General features: G+C 34.0%; 1 protein-coding gene across 4 annotated transcripts in view; it reads right to left on the bottom strand.

Moving 5' to 3' along the window:
• Positions 1 to 2,581: 2,581 nt before the first annotated feature.
• The window catches only part of WDR36 (WD repeat domain 36), a 40,604-nt gene continuing 21,370 nt past the window's right edge, over positions 2,582 to 21,815 (bottom strand). For 3 of the 4 annotated variants that reach the window (XM_036309879.1, XM_036309880.1, XM_036309881.1), the window contains 11 exons: positions 19,464 to 19,578; positions 18,809 to 18,974; positions 18,463 to 18,571; positions 16,426 to 16,505; positions 10,189 to 10,296; positions 8,696 to 8,793; positions 8,171 to 8,316; positions 5,487 to 5,606; positions 5,197 to 5,278; positions 3,911 to 4,098; positions 2,582 to 2,758 (listed from right to left, as the gene is read on the bottom strand). In XM_036309879.1, the coding sequence (XP_036165772.1) occupies positions 2,606 to 2,758; positions 3,911 to 4,098; positions 5,197 to 5,278; positions 5,487 to 5,606; positions 8,171 to 8,316; positions 8,696 to 8,793; positions 10,189 to 10,296; positions 16,426 to 16,505; positions 18,463 to 18,571; positions 18,809 to 18,974; positions 19,464 to 19,578 (1,365 nt within the window). In that variant the 3' untranslated portion in view covers positions 2,582 to 2,605. Of the gene's footprint in view, positions 2,759 to 3,910; positions 4,099 to 5,196; positions 5,279 to 5,486; positions 5,607 to 8,170; positions 8,317 to 8,695; positions 8,794 to 10,188; positions 10,297 to 16,425; positions 16,506 to 18,462; positions 18,572 to 18,808; positions 18,975 to 19,463; positions 19,579 to 21,815 lie in introns of those variants that run through there. The other variant, XM_036309882.1, reaches the window with a different exon arrangement.

Below are 21,815 nucleotides of genomic sequence, written 5' to 3'. Positions count from 1 at the left end.
TAGTATTTCATTGTGTATATGTACCCAGACAAATCTTATATGCAGAGAGAATAATACATTCTTTCAGCACTATTAGTTATTAGAAAAAAAGGAAAAGAAATTTAACCTAAGTTTCCATTATAGGCTATATAGATTGTGGACTACTATACAAAAGAGGTATGATTGTAATAAAATAAAAGATACCAAGTAGAAAAGTTGCTGAATGATATACATATATTTATGTAAAAAACAAGGATTACACACATTTTGTTTCATGTGGCTATATATAACATCTATATACATTCATAGACAAAAGGTATAGATGGAAAGTCAACAAGTGTTACTTCTAGGAAGCGTATTGAGATTAAAGGTCAATGTAAAAATATAGAACTGTCTCTGATGTTTTTACAAGTAAAATGCCATAAAATATATTTGTAATTTAAATTTTGAAAAGCAGTATGCAAAGACATGCATTCTCAGAAAAAAATATACACACAAATTATACTCTGTATTTCCTTCTTTTTCCCTTCCCTGATGGCAAACACACAGGAAAGGTTCGAGAGTACCTAAAAATGAGGATGTAATGCTGTCTAAATAAAACAATATCTCAAATAAAAACACTCAACTTCTGTATTCTCATTTGAAGAGAAAAAAAATTCAGTTCAACATTTATAAAAGCAATACAATTTCAGTTTAGAGCTCTTGTTTCAGCCATTTATAATTTTCACATGGTACATGCTTATATTTTGGAATTTTGCCACAACTTTAGAATATAGTATTGGACCAGAGGGAAATACAGTTTCAAAAGTTAGAACTTAAGTCATTGTTAATATTTTGATCAGTGGCTTTAAGTTTATACACACTTTTAAAAGAATAACAAGAACATAAAACTAGATTGGCTTATTTCTTTAGCAGTTTACTAATTCTACCTTATACAATTAAACTACATGCTTGATGTAAGTTATCACTGACAACTCCTTGTGAGGACTGTTCCTTCTGGAGATTATTCTGCAAAACCTTCTTACCCTAATGAGAATGATGATAATTGGCATTCAAATACAACCAGGTGAATTTTGTGAATTACACTACTTTTAAGTATATAAACTAAAAATTGTTTTTACTTTATTTTTAAAAATATATTTTTATTTATTTTAGATAGGAAGGGAGAGTGATAGAAACATCAATGATGGGAACCACTGATTGGTTGCTTCCTGCACGAACCCCACTAGCTATGGCTAAAAATTGTTTTTAGAGCACTGTGCTTTTAAGAACTGCTTATTTTTAATTCATGTATTGCTAGAGTTTTGAACCATGAAAGGAAAATAATGGTGAGAAAGGAGGAATTGCCAGAGCTATCAGGTTTCACAATGGTGATGAGAGAAAAGTTGAGTCAGCAGTTTCTTGCTAAATAAAGAGGTCATCAGTAAGGAAGAAAAACCTTTGAAGGATATCTTCAATGGAATTTGGAATTTCCCTCATCTATCTTAGGTATCTGTTCAACTGTCTCCTACAGCAATTTGCCAAGTCAAAGTGCCTCTCACATTCCTAAAAGAACATTTAGAAAGGCTACAATGGAGGGAGAGAGCACTAGGGCAGTGTCAGAAAACCTGGCTCTGACGCTGAGGTCCCACGCTGACATTAGCAGATTCCTCCTCTGATTACAAGAGGGCTGCACTAATGTCTGACAGCCTCCCAGCTCTGAGAATCAATGACCCCCATGTTCAGCAAAGGCCACCAAGAAAGGAAACACACCTTTTTACTTCATTTCATCAAGGTGCTTTCATAACTGTACCAGAGGCCCAGTGCATGAAATCTGTGAACTTGGGGGGGAGGGGGGGGGAGAAGCAGGGGGTCCCTCAGCCTGGCCTGCACCCTCTCGCAGGCAGTCCGGGAGCCCTCAGGGGATGTCCGACTAATGACTTAGGCCCACTCACCTGCTAAACCATCAGTCAGACATCCCTCTGGCAGTCTGGGCCCCTCACTCCTTACCGCCCCCCCTCCCCCTCTCCCTGCTCCTTACTGCTCAGCTTGCAGCTCCTTAGCACTATGGCAGAGGTGGGAGAGGCTCTCGCCACTACTGCTACGCTCGCCAACTGTGAGCCCAGCTTCTGGCCAACTGGCGCTCCCCCTGTGGGAGTGCACTGACCACCAGGGGGCATCTCCTGCATTGAGTGCCTGTCCCCTGGTGGTCAGTGCACATCATAGTGACCGGTTGTTCTGCTGTTTGGGTCAATTTGCATATTAGTTTTTTATTATATAGGATTATAGATCATTTTATCTTCAACATGATTAAGCAACATTTTACATGAAATATCCAGAATCTCTTATATACTACAAATATTCAAAAAAACAGGAGCTTGTGATGACAATTTTAAAAAAAGTCATACCTAAGTAACTAATGTGAAGAGGATCAGAAAATAAATTATTTGAGTGGATTCTTTAAGTTTTTAAAAAGAAAGGCTGGTATAATTTTATTTCAAGAAAGTATTTATCTTTTAAGTAGAAAATGACTGACTAGTCAGTAATGCTACTTTCTCTTACAATGAAACTTGAAGAACAAAGTATGAGTTAAACTGAACCCATTTAATATAAAAGTCTTAGGTTTATAAAAGTCACAAATTTATTTTTATTGTAACAAAGCACTTTTTATGTAATTTAAAATGCACATGCTTTGATTGAAGAGTGATTGCAAATGAATCCAGTTTTCTTCCACCTGGGATGACAACTGTGTCATTTCTTCTAGAAGTTTTGGCTCTGAAGGAAGCATTTTAAGGTGTAACTGAAGGAAAAAAAATAGTTGACCATTTAAGAAAATTAAATTTTGTTTATTCTGGACTCAACTTTTTTACTAAGGAATGTCAGAAGACACCATCCATTCTGAATATTTTTTTCTTAATTGCTGATTTGTTACCATCTCCCATTTCCCTGTCCTCTATCAAACTTTTCTTAGTTTGAGTTCCTTTAACTGTCTTACATGTCACACCCTTAGCAGAAGTGAAGTGGTCCTCATTCCCCTCCACTAAGAATAGTCCTCAAATAGACCCAGAAACAAGGACATAGTTCCTACACTAAATCCTTTTTCTGTGCTTCTTTAAGTTTCTCCTTCAATTGTAACCCACTGGTAATACATGCAGATGGGCTCTTTGTTTTCTAAAGATTTAAGTAACTTTTTATTTTTTTGGTAAATTTGGGAAAAGATATAGAAACTATTAGTGGAATTTCAATATTTTTCATCCCACATGCTATCAACTAAGTATATCTACTTTTTAAATAATTTTAAATAATCAGATCAAGTGAAAAGATTTTATATATTGATGAAGAATCATATCTGCTATCATTGAAAAAATGAGCATTATCTACCTCCTTCAATCCATTATACCATTGAACTTAACATAAGTCCTCCATTACATTAGTCATGATAGCAACTCTGTTATTGCCAAATCACTTGAAACTCCTTCAACCAAGAGAAAAGTATTTTTACCTCAGCATAGAAAAAAAAGCAAAAAATGAATATAAACCTGACTTTCTCTTCATGATCACAGAAAAACAGCCAAAATGTAACTACTTTAAAAGTTAATAGATGTCATAGAAAATTCAGAATTGAGTCTAAATTCTGCTGAGTAAAAAACTTAAATAAATAAATAATTAAATTAAATTAAAAACTACAAAGCTGTGTAGTCCAGGTGCCCAGCATGGTAGTCACGAGGTACAGGTGACTGTTCACATTTAATTAAATTCCCATAAACTAAAAAGTTCCGTTTCTCAGTCACATCAGCCACATTTAAGTGCTCAGGAGCCACATGTGACAGATAAATGGCTGCCATGCTGGGCAGCACAGGCATAGAACATTTCCATCTTTGCAGAAAGTGCAATGAGACAAGTTGCTTCAGAGGAAGGCAAGCTGAGAAGTACTGTCTTACATTAGACTTACCTTTAGAAACAGTGCAAGGTATGCCTGGGCTAACTCAAAATCACGCTTTCGGGCCAACATCATTCCAATCATTTTTAAGAAACTCTGCATAACTTCCACAGACCCACCACCTTCAGGAGACAAGCTCCGCAGCTCTGTTTCAATTGCCGACGGACCTAATTCTTTCAGAAGGTTAAGAGCAGCATCATCTGTATTAAATTTTAAAAAGAATCCAGTTATTACCTGTATCAATTTACTTAGGAAACTAGTTTTTCCATTTCATATCCCAAGCAACATATACATAAATTGCACAGGAAATTCTCTCTGTGGATTAATTTTTTTCTGTTAAGTAGTAGAATAAACCAAATTAAATAAAACCAGTACAAATAATGAGAGCAATACAATAAAAAGTACTAAAAATACTAAACTACACTAGTGCTTCCCTTCTTTGTCTCCCACCCCCAAAAGTAAAACTCCTTTTATGAACTTGCTGTTCTTCAGTCATCAGTACCATTCTTTGACTTTGCAAATGAGGACTCGAGTAATTTTGGTACAAAAACAAAAGCATTTGGAACAGACAACAAGAGGATAAATCAAATAAGAGAGTGATTGTGATTTTGTAATTGCTTACAGCTCTTATTGTTTATCATTACTAGCTACAGACTATAGCTTTCAAAAAGGTATATCTACTATTAACAAACTCAATAAATTTTAAAATTATCTTTTGATGAGATAATTTGGGAATATCTAAAATCATTGAAGACAAAAGTCTCTGTTATATTCCCAAACTGTGTGGCAAACTGTTTTTGTAAATAAAAACAAAAGCATTAGAAAAAAATCTAATTTTGCATGTAAAAAGTGTGAATATTTTCAGAAGACTATTCTGATATCAATATCATCTTAGTTTAGCGTCACTCATCTATAATAATAAAAGGGTATTATGCTAATTAGGCCAGTCGTCCTTCTGGATGAAGCCAGGGCTGGAGGGAAGCCAGCCCTGGGTGCCAGTGAGAGGCCGGAGGGAGGCCAGCCTGGGCCCCGGGTGTGAGGGAAACCAGTGCCGGCAGCTGGGGGAAGGAAGGCCTATTCTTGCACGAATTTCATGTATCAGGCCTCTAGTTTAATATAACAGTAGAAAAGCTAAAGTTACTTCAGAGTAAAACCCAAGTTTCAACCCTTTTAGTTCTTATTATCTTCTTTTAGCTACTGAGAAACCTGCTAATATTTCACTCAATTTCTTTTCATAGAAAGTAAAATAAGCTAAAAATACTTGGTAAATATTTTATAATTTTTTATAATTAACTTACATTTATTATTCATGAGTCCTTCTTCAAGTTTCAAGAAGAAATCTGATTTTTGAGCCAAAATTCCAAGATTTACCACTTTAGACTTAAAAATAAATACACATTATTCAAAGAAGACAAGTGTAAGGAAAAATATGTATAGTCTATAATTAAAAGCTATCATTAATTTACTCTATATGCATAAAACTGGGTGTTGGTAAAAAAAAAAACACAAAACTACAACTGTATAATACAGAACACCCCCCAACCCCCATCTCCCCCATATACTTAGAATGCTCCAATTTGGTTTTTACCTGCTGTGGATCATTATTTTGCTCAGGCGCAGCATATCTGGGTACAAGGCCAGGAACTGTTGGTATAAAAAATGGTGCTGACTTGGGTACTTTGGGAGGTTCCTTTGGTTTATTCTTTTTCTGATTAAGAGAAAAAAATAAAAAGATGAGCAAGTAATCATCTGGCTAACAGTTACTAATATTTAATTCTCAATAAATTTTTTTTTTTAAAAAGTCCAAAAAGTAACGAAAATTTTTCAGATTAGAATGTTAAAATAAAATCCCATTAATCAATATCACAGATATCTTTAAAATAGGTTTCCCAATGCAAATCTCCAGAACCCCTGCTAATAAGTCAGAAGAGAAATGACGGGGTTCAGGAGAAGCCCTAGGACAAACACACCTCATTTTCCTGAAACATGAATATTTAGGTGAAGAAATAATAAACACTTCTGAAATTCTTTAATATTAAAATACAAACTTTTTATCAAAGTGGGCTAGAAAGCAAAATTTACAAATGCTCAATATTTTCCCAGAGCCCAGAGCCTTTAGAAGTAATTAGGTGTAATATTTTTTGTGAAGCTTATTGCTAATTCTTCTACTTTGTTAAAATTTTTATTTTTCCTTAGTAATCTGTGTTTTTAAGAAGAGAATACTATGGCCTGTTTATAAAATGTTTCAAGTGTTAGTAAAATTCAATCAGGAAAACCACTATCAGATTTCCCACCGACAGAATTTAGTTTTGATGACTACAGGCTACACATCACTATCTCAAGAACATTTGATGAAGAGCCTTTGTATGGTAAACTGCCTGATAAAGGGGGCTCACACTTTTACCTCCCACTATTTTTCTTCTATTCCAGGAGCTCTGTAACCTTAGGGAGATTTGCTTTTTGAAAGAAAGCTAGGGATATTGGGGGCCTTAAGGAGGAATGGAATAAAAGAAAGCTACTACCTGAAAACAGGATAAAGTGCTGCTAAATTACAGGGTAAGCACAGCCCTTCTTTGAGATGGTAGAGGAATAAGAGTCACAGTTTCACTTCTAACTCTGTTACAGAGTGACAAGGGAGACAGTCCCTGAACTGTAAATAAAAATAAAAGGCTTTTGGAGGAGTTCCACAGTGCTCTGGAGATTATTTATCGCCTACGGAAAACCAAAAGTAGAAAAATTGCCACAAAACAAATACAAAATTCTAACTTTTTTTGTTCAGTAGGATATAAAAATATTGGAAGTGAGAACTTCTCTCATAAAATCATTCACTCAGGTTTGTATTTAAGTTTTTACACAGAACAAACTATGTCTTAGCAAGGAACAGAGTAGTCCAAAAACTTAGCTCATTAATTGGGCATTACTCTGATTACTCCCTTCACACTCATCTACTACTTATACTTTTTGATGCGTCGTTTTTAAAGCTAGTCCTTGGAGGACTACCTTTAGCTAACAGACTGGGCAACAGCCTTGAGGAAATTAACATGTGAAAACTTTCCTTACCCAAGACACTCATATCTGTTTGGGTACTAAGTTATTGGTTACAAAAAAACTTACTACTTTGTCATAGTTATCGATGTCCTTACACTTTTTTTATGGCCAGCCCACAATATAACTTAGCATACATACGACCTCTAGTGAATGTATGTGTATATCTATCCAAACCGAGCTTCATAATCAATGCTTAGCATTATCACAGGACAGCCTCTAAAATTTTCTACTCTAGTCTATTCCTCTCAATTGTTTTCACTACTCACAAATGAGGATCATGAAACATTCTCTGAAAAACACTAATATATTATCTATTTTTCATGAAAAATTATAATTTCCTCAAATACAAAGGGGCCAGGTTTTTTTCATTGGCATTGTCACGGGACATTACCTAGTACCTAGTTCTTATTAACTTACATGCCTGGATCCAACAAAGCAAGCTCTAAACATCTTCTTATAGTTGGCAGAGTAGCATATAGAATAATAAATGGTAGTTGAAGTTTAATTTTAAAAAGACTAGTGAAAGTCTTTTCGTTTCCAAATGACTAGTGATAGATATCACACATGGTGGCAATATTTTTTTCTTGTTTTAGAAATTAGGGGATGATGGGGGGGGGGGGTGCGTAATGTGGGGATAAGGACACATATGTAATAACTTAATCAAGAAATTTAAAAAAAAAAAAAGTTAAAAAAGTAGTTTAGAGGCTGGATTAAAAACATCAAATTTATAATAGCTCTGCAGTTGTAGGCTGTACTTCTGCTATACCCAAAGGTCTGCTGAATGCTCTCAAAATTAATGCATATAAAGAGAATTCTGTGATAATCACACTAGATTAAACAGGATTCAACTAAATGGCATGCTCTTAGGTATTAATACATTGTATGCGGGAAACGTGTTTACACGTTTTACGTATTTATACGTTCTACCAGTGCAGTAGAGCGCGGGACACGTATTAATACGTTTTTTATAGACTAGCGGTAGAATGCGGGTAACGTACAAATACGTAAACTAAAGTTATCGTAATTTTACTGAACGTTGCCATTTGCGCAAAAAATTAGCAAAAATGGCCCGTGCCACCTGTTAGCGCGCGATAAAAACTACCCGCAAACAATGTGTTAACTGTTCCTCCTAAAGCTCTCAAAGTAGGGGAAGCTATTTCTACTAAAGAAAATGCTTCTGGAATGTGTTTTTAGGGGTGAATATTCAGTGTACTACAGTAGTACCTTAATAACATCAAGATTAAGAAGGTTTTTCCACCGTGATTCAGGAAGGAGGGATAGAGTCACCAACTGCTCATTCAACTGTTCTGGGGAATCATACTCTATCATTTCATCACTTGGTTCTATGGTTTCTTCTGATAATTCTACATCTGAAAACAAAAATTTGGGGGTAAACAAAAATTAACACAGAATATTTTTATCATGTAAAAGAAATTTAATTCAGACCAAATCCATTAGTATTTCATAACACGTTTACTCAATGTAGATTTGTAAATTCTTAATCTCCTCATCTTCTCATATTAAGTATAATTCCCATCACAAGACCTAAAACACTTCTCCCTAATACCAATAGATTACCAATAGATAATCTTATCAATTACATTTTTGTCAAAAATTTATGAAGTCATTCAAAATATTTCATATCAGTTAAATACTTTGATTGAATCCATTAAACTTTGCCTTCATTAGCAATACGCCCATGTTAGGTTTATGATCTTACACTTCAAAAAATTACTATTTTGTGATTACCTTCAGTTTGACAAGTTCCAGGAAGCATCACTACTGAAGGAACATAATCTGTGGGAAGTGGCCGTAATGAAACAACTGAATACAGGGAAATATTGGACCTGAGAAATAAAAACATAAGCCATATTTTAAAACTTAAAAATACAGGTTTTTTGGGAAAAACTTCAATTACTGGTCTGAAAAAACTTCAATTACTCTACAATCTTGAATTTGGCTACAGATTCCAATCATGTACAACTTAAAAACAACCTCAAAGATAAATAAAATAGTATTAATTTGAAAATGCCTTGATTCATGTCATAGATGTTATCACAAGAAAGCTGTGCATAAACATTACTAATGTAGTACACAAAAGTATTTGAGAGATCAGTACTAGGGAGTACTTTTATAAAGTAACATAAACTCCATGTCTTTATATTGTTTTGACAATTGTCAATCTTCAGTTAAGAACATAATACCTAACTGAAGGAAGGACAGACTCAGAGAGTTAAGTCAGACACAGAATAAGATCATCAGATCCTTGAGATTGTAAACAGTCATGGATTTCTCCTTCCCTAGAATGGCCCTCTAAGTGGCCATGTTTCTGCTACCTTGACCCTGCACATGACCTTGGATGACTAATCAAGATGTAGCTTCCTATCCCCAAGTGAGTTAATCAGATTCTGTTTTCCATACATTATGAATTTAGAATGAAAACAAAAAGTTGGGGAAATCAGGTTCTGAGCTATATGTATAGTGGTACTACATTGCTGCTAAGGTCCCACAGCTACTATTCTTCTCTTATCTTGATTGTTCAAGCCTCACAGATTCCAGGAGATACTCCATTTTGCTTATTAAGGTGGCCAGAGTGTATTTCAATTGCATACTGAATTTTTTTGTGTGTCATAAAAACTTAATTAGAAAATTTTATAATTAGAAAAAAAAGGTAAGTTTTTTTCTCTTCCTCAATAATGAATAACAGTTAAAAGACATAGACATCTGACCCTAGGAAATAACCAGCACTTTTTCTCGGTCCAGATGATGGACCATCTACCTTAACCTCTTACATGTTCATCACAATGGAGTTGGGTGTGAAGAGTTATGTAACTAGAACGATCTTAGCAAGCATCTTTCCCAAACAATGCCTTATAGATAAAGTAGTCTGAAGTTGACAGGTGACTCACTAAGGTTATAAAGCAGTATTGGGGTAGTAGCAGGAGGGCCAGAACCTGGCTAGGGACTCCTATTTTTCTAACATTTTAAAATTCACATATCCTTTTTGCAAAATAAAAGCTAAATAAGAGATAAAAATCAATTGTGTGGTTGAACAAAGGTATCTAAATTATCAAGCAGATGTTGAATCAGCCATAAACTTATGGTAAATTAACCCTCTGTCAACAATGTGACATTTCCATTTTATAAATTAGGAAAAAAAAGGTTATGTTAGCAACTATGGTTGTCTGACAATATCATCTTTCTTCTCCTTACCCCAAACAGAACTATATGAATGAACTCACCATAGATAAATTCCAAGGTGGTCCACGTGGGAAGTGGCCAGAAAGTCTCCGGTAGGGGACATCGTTACATTGAGAGGAGCTGAGTCCAACAAAAAACTGTCTATAAGGCTATAAAAAGGATCAAGATGTTAAACTCTACCAAAACATTTAACTCACAAATATATTTTTGTTAAAAATAATACGAAATAATACAGAAAAGTTTCATTTTTTATTTTTTAATAATCACCAATACCAGAAAGGCATCAATAACAAAGAGCTTTGTCAGTTATGTTACTATTTGAAAATAACCTCTCTTAATGAGAATGACTCGGAACTTCAAATTACCAATTAGCCAGAGAAAGAGTTTCAACAGGGAGAACACAGGAGGAAATACTTTTTCTGGAATGCCATTTTGGTAGACTGACTTGGGAACATTTCTCTTGTATTTTTGTTATCCCAGTGAAAATAATAAAAGGCTTAGGCAGCCGTAACTGGTTTGGCTCAGTGGACAGAGCGTTGGCCTGCGGACTGAAAGGTCCCAGGTTCGATTCCAGTCAAGGGCATGTACCTTGGTTGCGGGCACATCCCCAGTAGGAGATGTGCAGGAGGCAGCTGATCGATGTTTCTCTCTCATCGATGTTTCTAACTCTCTATTCCTCTCCCTTCCTCTCTGTAAAATCAATAAAATATATATATATTTTTTAAAAGGCTTAGGCAACAGAAGAAATTAAAATGACTGTAAATAAGAATAAGAAAACAGTAATGGAAAAAACTCGAGCAAATCTGTTTTTCAAATAGGTAACCACACTATACATGAAACATATGAAAGAATTCAGTCTACAGAGCATAACCATAAAGCAGTGTATAAAAACTAGTCTCACAGCTTGAAAAGTTGGAAGGGTTGAAAAGATGGGTAAGAAGGGGGAGTGATCACCCCCAGGTAGGAGGCTTGGAGTAGTTGGAGTAGGCTTCTCAGAAAACACAGTGTTGGAGATGAGCCTTCCAAATGGATGTTGATGATAGAGAAAGTGTATCCTGGATGAGGAAAGTGTGGAAGGCAAGGCAAAGGAAAACACAACTGGGTTTAGTGAGGAGTGCAGTTTGGTACATAAGCATAAGGCTACATGCAGGCTCCTCAATACAAAATACCTAAATTTGTTTTTACTTTAATCAATGAAAAGTCACTGAAGGCTTTGAAAAGATAGTAATGTAATCTTCACTTTCATAAAAAATCTGCCATCAGAATGTAGAGTATATTTGAACAGGAAGAAGAGTGAAATTGTGCTAGCAGTCATCTAACAGCATTAAAGATCTGATCTAGGATGATGACAGCAGGAAGTGACCTAAGTGAATTTAATGAGCAAAGAGAAAGATCTGCAAAGGAAGCTTCTTAGGTTGGCTGAGGGTGCGAATACTTTGTGTACTTTAAGAGAAATATACTGTTTTAATCACAGCTATTTTAAAAACTATTTTATTCACTGAAGGCAGTACATTATCCATGGGAAGGCACAACAAAATGCCTTAAGTTCAGAATCTACATTATATAAAACATCATTTTAAGAAAAACAATAACAATAGTTAACAGTTTTTAGTATTCCATGCTAGGAAGTATCCTGAGCCTTTGAGTCTACTAATTGAATCCTCACTACCTTGTAAGGCAGATCTGTATTATATAAATCAGAAAATGAGGCCCAGTAAGATTTAAAAACTTGCTGAAGGTAGAAAATTAAGCCAAGAATGTCACACAAGCAGTCTGTACTCTTAATCACTATAAACTCAGTAAAACCACTGCTGAAACTAAAGTATAACAAGCCGCTCAACAGCATATTTACATGCTGGAAATGTTTACACTGGTGATTCATGAGCAGCGCAAATGTGAATGAAGTCTCTCCAGTGGAGACGTTAAGTGACTTGTCCAAAATAAAATCTCTCGCCCTCGCCGGTTTTGCTAAGTGGATAGAGCATCAGCCCATGGACTGAAGGGTTCCGGGTTCAATTCCAATCAAAGACACATACCTAGGTTGCAGGCTTGATCCCTGGCCATGGTCTGTGTGCAGGCGGGAGGCAACCAATCAATGTGTCTCTCTCACATCGATATTTCTCTCTCTGTCTCTCTCCCTCCCTTCCACTCTCTCTAAAAATCAATGGGAAAATATCCTCAGGTGAGGATTAATTTTAAAAAAAATCCCTCAATTTGTTCAGAGTGTAATTAATACAGTAAAACTTAAATAATGAATGATAGGAAAATAAGCCTTAAAATTAGGAACACTGGAAAGTGTGCTCAGGAAAATGACTGTTATTTAATTCTTAGTTATGGTGAAAAAGGTGAAGAATAACCTGTCTGATTTCTGCTCAAACTTACTCTGGAAGCTCACAAGAATGCCTTCTCTTAAGAATCAAGAGAACTGGGGAAAATAAAACTTTGGTAAACACTTATTATATACCAAATACTATTAAATTATTTATGTTATTTAACCCAAACAACCCTGAGCAGAAACATTACTCCAATGTATATAAACGAAAATTAAGCCTAAACACAGCAGTTTCAGATCTTACCATTTCTTGTCTTGATCAATATTTGTGCATTAACTTAACTATGTGAGGGGTGAATCATCCTAACATGTCTGCTAAAAAGAGGATCTACAATCTACTGCTTAAGCAAATTTATTTTATATAATACTATAATTATTTTGTCAAATTCATTGTGCAACTTGATTCCATAGCTGTTGCGTGTGGGTAGACAGACCTTCCGTTATGTAAAAGCATCAAATTGAGGAAGATGATTTCCACATACAAAGCATATTTTACATGGCCATATTAATTCATAAAGTATAAGTGTGCAGGCTTAATCCCAGACTTAACTACCATATAGTCCCTGCCAAGGTCACAGAATGAAAAGTTCCAGATAAGGTACATAGTTTTTGAGAGAAGATCAATAAAATCCTCACTGTAAGAAATCAGATTTTCAAACACAAAGCCTTGCATACCAAGTCCTTTCTGGTTATATCAGGGGTGGGGAACCTATTTTCTGCCAAGGGCCATTTGGATATTTATAACATCATTTGTGGGTCAAACAATATTGTCAACTTAAAAATTAGCCTGCTATATTTGGTCAAACATTTAATTAACTCACTCCTAATGCCTTGCCAGGGCCAGACCAAATGATTTTGAGGGCCTTATACAGCCCACTGGCCAGATGTTCCCCACCCCTTGGTTATATCCTGAACAAATGCAGACAGCGTGTAGATGATCAATCTCCAAAGTGATGGAATCAACTTACACAAAAATCTTTAATGAGTAGAAGAAAGGGATGGTTTTGCCTCAGTGAGAAATGCAAAATAATATTCTATTCCAATTATTCTCATGTAATGCTCCTCAGAAAACAGCAATGAGACAGAACAAAATGTAAAATTCTATTAAAGCTGCACAGCTGGTGTGGTTCAGTGGTTGAGCACTGACCCATGAACCAGGAGGTCACAGTTCAATTCCTGGTCAAAGAACATGTCCGGGTTGCAGGCTTGATCCCCAGCAGGGGACATTGCTATTTTATACTTTTCTCATCCCCCAAAGAGTTCAACATGAACTTCCAGTAGATTGAAAACAAAGAAATAAAGATGGTAGTGGTAGGGAATGACAAAAAATTTCAACTGGCTCTAACTGGATTGGCTCAATGGATAGAGCGTCGGCCTGCGGACTGAAGGGTCCCAGGTTCAATTCCAGTCAAGGGCATGTACCTTGGTTGCGGGCACATCCCCAGTAGGGGGTGTGCAGGAGGCAGCTGATTGATGTTTCTCTCACATCGATGTTTCTAACTCTCTATCCCTCTCCCTTCCTCTCTGTAAAAAATCAATAAAATATATTAAAAAAAAATTTCAACTGTGCTTCTATGAGAACCCTACATAATAAGAAAACTTTCTATATTTTAAAACAATTTTACAGGAAACAGTTCAGTGCCTATGCAATTGTTTTAGATAGGCACAACTCCAGGTAGATTACACCTATATGTTACCACACCCAAAGGTTTACTCATAAATAGTTTCACTTTTCAGACTCTGTTATGAGCATATTCATTCTTTAAATATTTAATATGTGATGTAAATGACGAAGCTGCATACTGAAGAAAGAACTAGGAATCTCCAAAGATTGTCATACAAATTATGATTTAGAAACAAGAGAATCAAAAACCCCAATAATTACATATGGGTATATGATGAAACACTAATCCTCACTTCCTCATTATCTTCTACATCAAGAAAATCAGTTCATTCTTAATAACATATGACACAGCCCAAGCAAGGTGGAAAGCACAACTGTTGGGAAATGTTTTTTCCTCCAATGCTTATTGCAGCAAAATGTAATTCATGAAATATGCCACCATGGGCAAATCACGTCGCTTCTCTTTGAGTCTCCGTTTCCTCATTTGTAAAATGGAACTAATAATAGTAATAGTACCTGCACCCACTCGAATATGAGGGAAGGTGAAAAATAAAAGTATATAAAGTGCTTAGTAGCTAATGGTAAATGCTAATTTAGTTGCAATTAGACAGCAGCAGTTGTGTGACATGGTTTTTCAAGCTTCCTCATTTACTCCACTTCCAATCTTAGCCAAAGTAGTCCTTATTTTTGTCTTTATTAAAATTAGACTTTGGTTCAATCAGTGTAGACGTAATTACATTTTCTTTTAATAATCCCTGTGTGACTCATTTCTTGTTTGTGTGTCTGCCATCTTCATGCCTTTGTATTCATTTAAAATTGCCGGTATTCACCAAAAGATATCAGAATCAAAAACTTATCAAATTTAAATCTGCTCAACTTTTTACTGAAATAAAAGATTTAGCAAAAAGACTAATGCTGAGTCAAAGACTGATAGATTTAAATGCTTCTAGATCCTATTTTTTCCATTCGAAAGATAAATTTGCTGCTTTGTAAAAAATATTTTGTTAATTTAGTACTACTGAACATTAACCTATCTCTCCCATCTAATATGAACTAAAACTACTAAAAAGGAAAATGACAAGGGCATGTGTCAACTCTATTACTTGTACAACTTTCCTATTGTAATTAAAGCAATTGAAATTACAATGTTCAGTTTTAGAAAAATAGCAAAAGTCCTAGACTACCAATATTTCTAATGATGCCCTTTTTTTTTTTTTTTTTTTTAAAGTAAGGAAATACCAACTTTAGGTGAACTTTTTGAAGTCAGAGGATATAGCCCAGGAACATGTGTGGACATGATAGTTTTTAGAGCTGGACTAATCAGCAACACACTTTTGTTGCACATATTCCAAATCGGGTGCCTATGCTGCATAAATAGCTGTGTCTCATTTCTATATCAAACTTGAAAGGAAATTATTACATCAGGGTTTTTCCTTTCTAAAGGTCAAATTGCTTTCAAGTATGAGCTTATCCAACTCCTCGGGGGAAAAAAAAGTAGAATTGGACAGAGCTTAGTAATTTAGAAATATTTCAAAGATTAAAAAGTACCATCTTCTTTCTCATCTTTCTTACCAATGTCTTTCCTTATGGTATATTCCTGTTAAATTAGATATTTTGCTATTCCCATCACTCCTTCCTAAGCAATTCTATGTTAATATGATTTTAAATTGCATCTATTCCCATATAATTTTTAAGAGTATTTTTAATTGATTTTTTAAATAGAGGAAGTGAGAAAGAGAAACATTGATCTGTTGCCTCCTGTATGTAGCCCAACCAGGAATTGAACCCAAAACCTGGGTATGTGCCCTGACCTGGAATCAAACCTGCGACCCTTCGGTACATGGGACAATGCTCAACCAACTGAGCCACAAAGGCCAGGGCTATTCCTATATAATTTTTAACAACAACAAAGCACACACACACACACACACATTCTCTCTCTCAGTCTCCAATGTTCAAATTAATTAACGGAATTGAATAATGTTTTCTCTTTGAGAACTGTTTTAGTAGCAAGTTTAAGTCTATGAGATAGATTTCTGAACACTGCTGGGTTTTACCCAAATCTTAAGATGCACATGTTTCATTCTTGAAGGTATCTAAAATGTCTTCCTTTAAGAATTATGTTAGAGACAGAGAATATATAACATACATCAAGGAAAGTTAAGGTTTTTGATCTTTTAACTAAATTCAATATGAACAAAAAAACATACAAAATAAAAGTTTGAGTCATATTTTTAAAAGCACACAATCCATTAATTACAGGTAAAAGATAATGATTGAGAAATTTTCTGATAGAGGTTAAGGATTTAAAAATAAACTCACCACCCAGAAGGAAGGTCCCAAGTTCTAATAGAGCAATCCATTGAAGCAGTTATTAACCAACGACCATCAGGACTGAAAGCCTTTAAGTTAAAAAAAATAAATAAGAGTACATACATAATTTGTGTGTGTGTATACATGTATATGTATGTTTGTGCCTGCATTTTTAACAGCTTAAAGAATGCAATAAATTAAAAGATACAGACTACATGAAAAACTAAGTTTGAGTAAAATTTAGACTACCTTATTTTATATAAAAGAAACCATTTCTTATATACCACTGATTTGGATATAGATAAGGATTAGGCTTTTATAGGAAATATAAAAAGTTTTGAAATTAACACTAAAAATTAAATCTTTATCTCCTCTATTTATAGACAATTAACAAACTGTGTTTAACTACAAATTATTTTTAATATAAAGCTGCTGTTCTGAGAGCATTCAATTACTAGTAGAAATATTTTGTTACCTAATTTGATTACAACGTATCTGTGAAAGCAACAAAAACTACATTTTCTTAAACAGTCTATATATTAGACTAGCTTTCTAAGAATAAACCTAATTTTGAATTCATATTATCTTAAAATATTAAAGTTACTAAAAAAAGTCATTATACTTTCACTTGTAGTTTCAGTTAAAAATCTTCTTCACTAATCATGTTTGATTTCCAAAATGTAATTTAAATCTGCAATAAGAGTTTCAAAATAAATTTAAACTATAAACTACTTATAAAGAAGGTATACCTTTTCTATCATTAAAAATGAATAATAATAGCTCTCTCCTTGCCTATAGCAAGTGTTTTGAGGCTTAAATCACGTAGGATGTGGAAGAAGGCCCAAAAGGAAAAACTTTAGGGTTTATAATGGCAGTAGATTGTATTCATCCAGAAGTCTAAGCACATCAAAGGGATCATGACTATCCATATTAGCACATGATTTTGGATAAGTGAACTCTAATTTGTTCATCAGGGCTGCAGTAATATTGTGGAAACTCAAAACTTAAGGTACAGAGAGGTCAATTTACAGAATAGAACAAGCTATTAAAGGATGGGAAAATAATCTGATAAATAAATCTTATAGATTTAATTTAAGAGGAGTAATTTAATACTGAGTAGTAGAAACTACAGAAACACAAGTTGAAAAATGTGAAAAGGAAACAAAAAACAAAAAACAGGAAGATTGTTGGCACTGACAGATGTTTTAAAAAATGCTATTTCATCATAAATTACCCCACTCCCCCCTCATTTCTATAGATACTGTCACAACAAATTCTGTTGATGGGTAGTTCTACCAATCTCCAATCTCCAGATCAACACCATTTCTCCTTATTTTTAAGGAAATGGGTAAGCATTGCAAATTCTGATTTTTGGTATGAGAATGAATAAGTAAAAGTAGCTGTTGGAACTGGCATTCAGTAGCTAGGATTTTATTTTTTTCTCTTTTCAAATAAATCAAGGAATCTGCAATTGATGAAAAATGACAATATAAACTTAATATGGTCCTCTACAAACAACTTTTAAACCAGAGTGCTTATCATCATATCATACATCCCACCGTAAGAATATAATAATAGTAAGCTAAATCACATTACCAGTTAAACTCTTTTGGAATTAAGCTATACAAACTCTAGAAATAAAACAAAACTAGCACACACCAGGTACCAGATATTCCAAGTCTTTTAGTATTAATTTTTTATGCATGTAGAAAATCAGAAATAAGTTCCTTCAGCCTAGTTTAATATTAAGTCAGAAATGATATACTTATGTTTCCATAGATCATTCAACCTCTAGAGTATATTTTGGTCCTGTTTACAGTCTAAGAGAAAAAGATAAACTCTGTGATATATATTTTTTAATCTGATGGCATTAACTCACTGAGAAATATTTAACTTTCTTTTAATTCTGCATTTTCCTTAAAAAATCTACTAGTATGATGAGTTTAATGCTATTCAAGGAAAACAGTTTCAATTATTTGAACATTTTTTAACCTAAACAGAAGCAGAAATGAGTCAAATTTTGTTTAAACATCTGGTTTGTTTTACCATGTCATTTATTTGGCCTTGGTGTCCAGAAAACTCTCTGACAGTCTTTCTAGTTTCTATGTCCAGAACACTAATGGAGAAGTCATCCAAGGCGAGTCCCAGAATGCCACTAGCAAGATAAATGCATCAGTTTTAATAAACAAACAAAAACTTGAACTAAAATCTCACAGGCATTTTAATTTTTTAAATCAAGTGTACCTTTGGAATATAAGCAAAATGCTGTTCTTTTTATATTAAAAATCGGATTTTTTCCCCACTTGGTAAATTATGTACTTTATTTAAATTAAGAACTTTTTACCAAAAACATCAAGAGGAAAATTCATTATCATTAAAAGAGGAATTTTACCTGTCTCTGTGTAGCAGCATCATATTTGGAGATGAATCAAGGCTCATAGAATGGATTAAAATTTTGTTTTTAAAGTTCCAAAACTTGAGTAATCCTTCACTACCAGTCGTAATTGTCAACTGGTTTAATCCATCCACTGCAACACCTCTAACAGACCCTTTATGAGCTTTAAAGCATATGTTAAAAGAAAAAAGAATAAGAATTGATATTGCCTCTCTGAATACTGCCCAAAGAGTGATTCCCTTATTTAAATAACTAAGTTCCACTATTTACCTTACTAAAATTTTAATATTACTCTGAATTTTAGCGAGTAGGGAGATTATTATATTGCTTGAGTAAAAATAAAGTCAATCAGATTAATATACAAAGGTTTCAAAAAAAAGTTAAGATTTTCTGCGCAAAGCAAGAAGAAAACAAAAATTTTAATTTGTATATTATCTACTTTCCTTTAACATCTGTGACTTAATTCTCTGAGTATTTCAACATGGTGGCTATAAGATGTAATGGCAGTATCTGTCATATGGAGTTGACAATAGCCCATCAATAACTGTAGCAAAATGGCTGGCAGTTAAGAATTTAATACATGCCAATGAGTTATTAGCCTCATACCTATCTATATTATTTTTTTAATAAGAAAAAGAAAAACATGCAATACCTTGATCCTCACCAAACCTTCCTCGATGTATACCAGACTGCATGTTATATACATCTACAGATCCTGATGAGAGACCAATTACAGCAAAGTTTCCACAAGAAGTTATATCCACTGCCTTAGGGGAAAAAAAAATTAAACACAAGTGACACAGCAATTAACTAACATTTTTATTGTACTTTAGCTTCCATAGTGTTTTTTTAATCCACTAATTACCTTATTCTTTTTTAAAATAAAGCATGGCATGATAAATTAATTAGTTCATTAATTTTTTTAAACATTCCTATATTTGGATATCTAAGACATATCTGCTTGATTCTATCTCCTTTCTCTAAGAAGTATGAAGAAATTATTATCCAAGACCATAAAACATAACCAAGGAAACTCAGTTGAAATTTACAAAGTCAGAATAATTGTGTTATCAGCTGGCCTTCAATTTTTAATTTATTCACCACAGTGCATTCCATTCCTGAATTTGTCTTTATCTTACCTTACTTTTTAATTGCTTCTACAGCTATACAAAACTAAAAACCTACCATTAGAATGTCCAATAAAAAAGCTCAAAATATTTTAATTATGACATATTAGGAAGAGAATACAAGAGAATACACAAGGCATTACATAGAAAACATTAGTTTATAAGCAGTTTCTCTAAAATAAACTCATATCTTCATACTTTTTTAAAAGTGTCAGTCAATATTGTATTGATGAGGTGTCTTTTTTTCTATGTTAAAAACATGAGACTGGTTCAATATTGGGTTGTGACCAGAGAAATCCCTGATTGCCACTGTGTGTCAGTCCGATATTACCCACCCAAGGAAGAATTGAAAATACTGCTAAATTTATGCCTAAAGAAATAAACTTCTAAAACCTAAAATAAAAAATTTATTAGAGGCTATGACTCAGATACACTATGACCCAAGTCAAGACATACTTACATAGCATTTACATAAGTATGTCCCACTTACATTATTTTTCTAGATAATTAAAGCTTATTCCATAAAAATATATATTATGAACTAATCTTAAAAAAAGCATTCTCTCTTTCTAAACAGAATATAAACATAATCTTACCGACTTTGAAAAACTCATAAATGTTTACACTATGTTGTAGTTATAATATCAGGAACTAATGGAGATACTAGGCTATAATCTACAAGTAGCAAAGGACCTCAATGTGCTTGCTATACTTTTTATAATTTGTATTTACTTATTTTAATTGATTCTGAGATGAAAGGAGAGGGAGAAAAATAGAGAAATATCCATGGGAGAGCAAAATATAGATCAGCTACTGGGGAACTGAGCCCACAACGTAGGCATGTGCCCTGACCAGGAATGGAACTGAATCTTTTGGTGCATAGGATGATGTCCAACCAACTGAGCAACACCAGCCTGGGTGAACTTGTATTCATTTTAATAAAATTTACTGTTGTTAGTGGGCCTGCTTCTGTAATCTCCTTTTCTTATTTATTCATGCTAATCTCTTATCAAAGGCAGCATAAACAAAGCAAAATGAGTAAACTGAGAGAGGGTTACCTTTGAGTAACAAATTGTACTTTAGTGCATGGGCTGTCTAATAAATACTACTGTTTATTACTTACTGGTTACTGATTTTGTTCCAGGTAGCTGAGTTTGCCAAACATATGACTAAGTATATACATACACTTAATATTCATATACTCAGTGATCTATGAGTCATCATTATAGGCTGTGAGTTAAGAACACAGGTTCTAAATTGAATAGTCCTAGGTTCAAATCCCAGCTCTTCCATTTACTAGCATTACTGACCTTAGGCATGTTACTCATTATATTAAGCCTCAGTTTTATTGTCAATAAAAAGAGGCTAACAATAGCCATATCATAGGATTGTTGTGAGAATAATATACAATAATATGTGCTAGGCAGAGACACTAGAACAAAGCAAGCACAGAAAAACCTATTAACTGTAATTATCATTACCACTACTATCACAACCGCTACTCAAAATTGAGCAGGTAAACTTAAGACACTTAAGACAGAATCTCTATTGTTAAGAAAATAGTATAAAATCTTAAGATTGGATTTTTGTGCTATGGTTAATAGAGCATACATACTTACAAATAAACTTGCACAAAACAGGATCAAATGTGGAGTTAAATTTTTAATAAGTATTTTCAAAACCCTAGCTGCTTTCTTTGCAGATACGGACAAACTCATCCTAAAACTCATATGGAAATGCAAGGGACCAGAATAGCCAAAACAATCTTGTGGGGTGGAGGAGAGCAGGAGAATAAACTTGGAAGATTCAATCTTCCTGAATTCAAAACTTACTACAAAGGTAAAAGGTACCATAATCAAGACAGTTTGGTACTGGCA

The sequence above is a fragment of the Myotis myotis genome, unplaced genomic scaffold, assembly GCF_014108235.1.
Source record: "Myotis myotis isolate mMyoMyo1 unplaced genomic scaffold, mMyoMyo1.p scaffold_m19_p_5, whole genome shotgun sequence".
In the NCBI taxonomy this organism is placed as follows: Eukaryota; Metazoa; Chordata; class Mammalia; order Chiroptera; family Vespertilionidae; genus Myotis; species Myotis myotis.
Note: the sequence above shows the minus strand (reverse complement) of the source record. Positions and strands in the feature narration are given on the sequence as shown.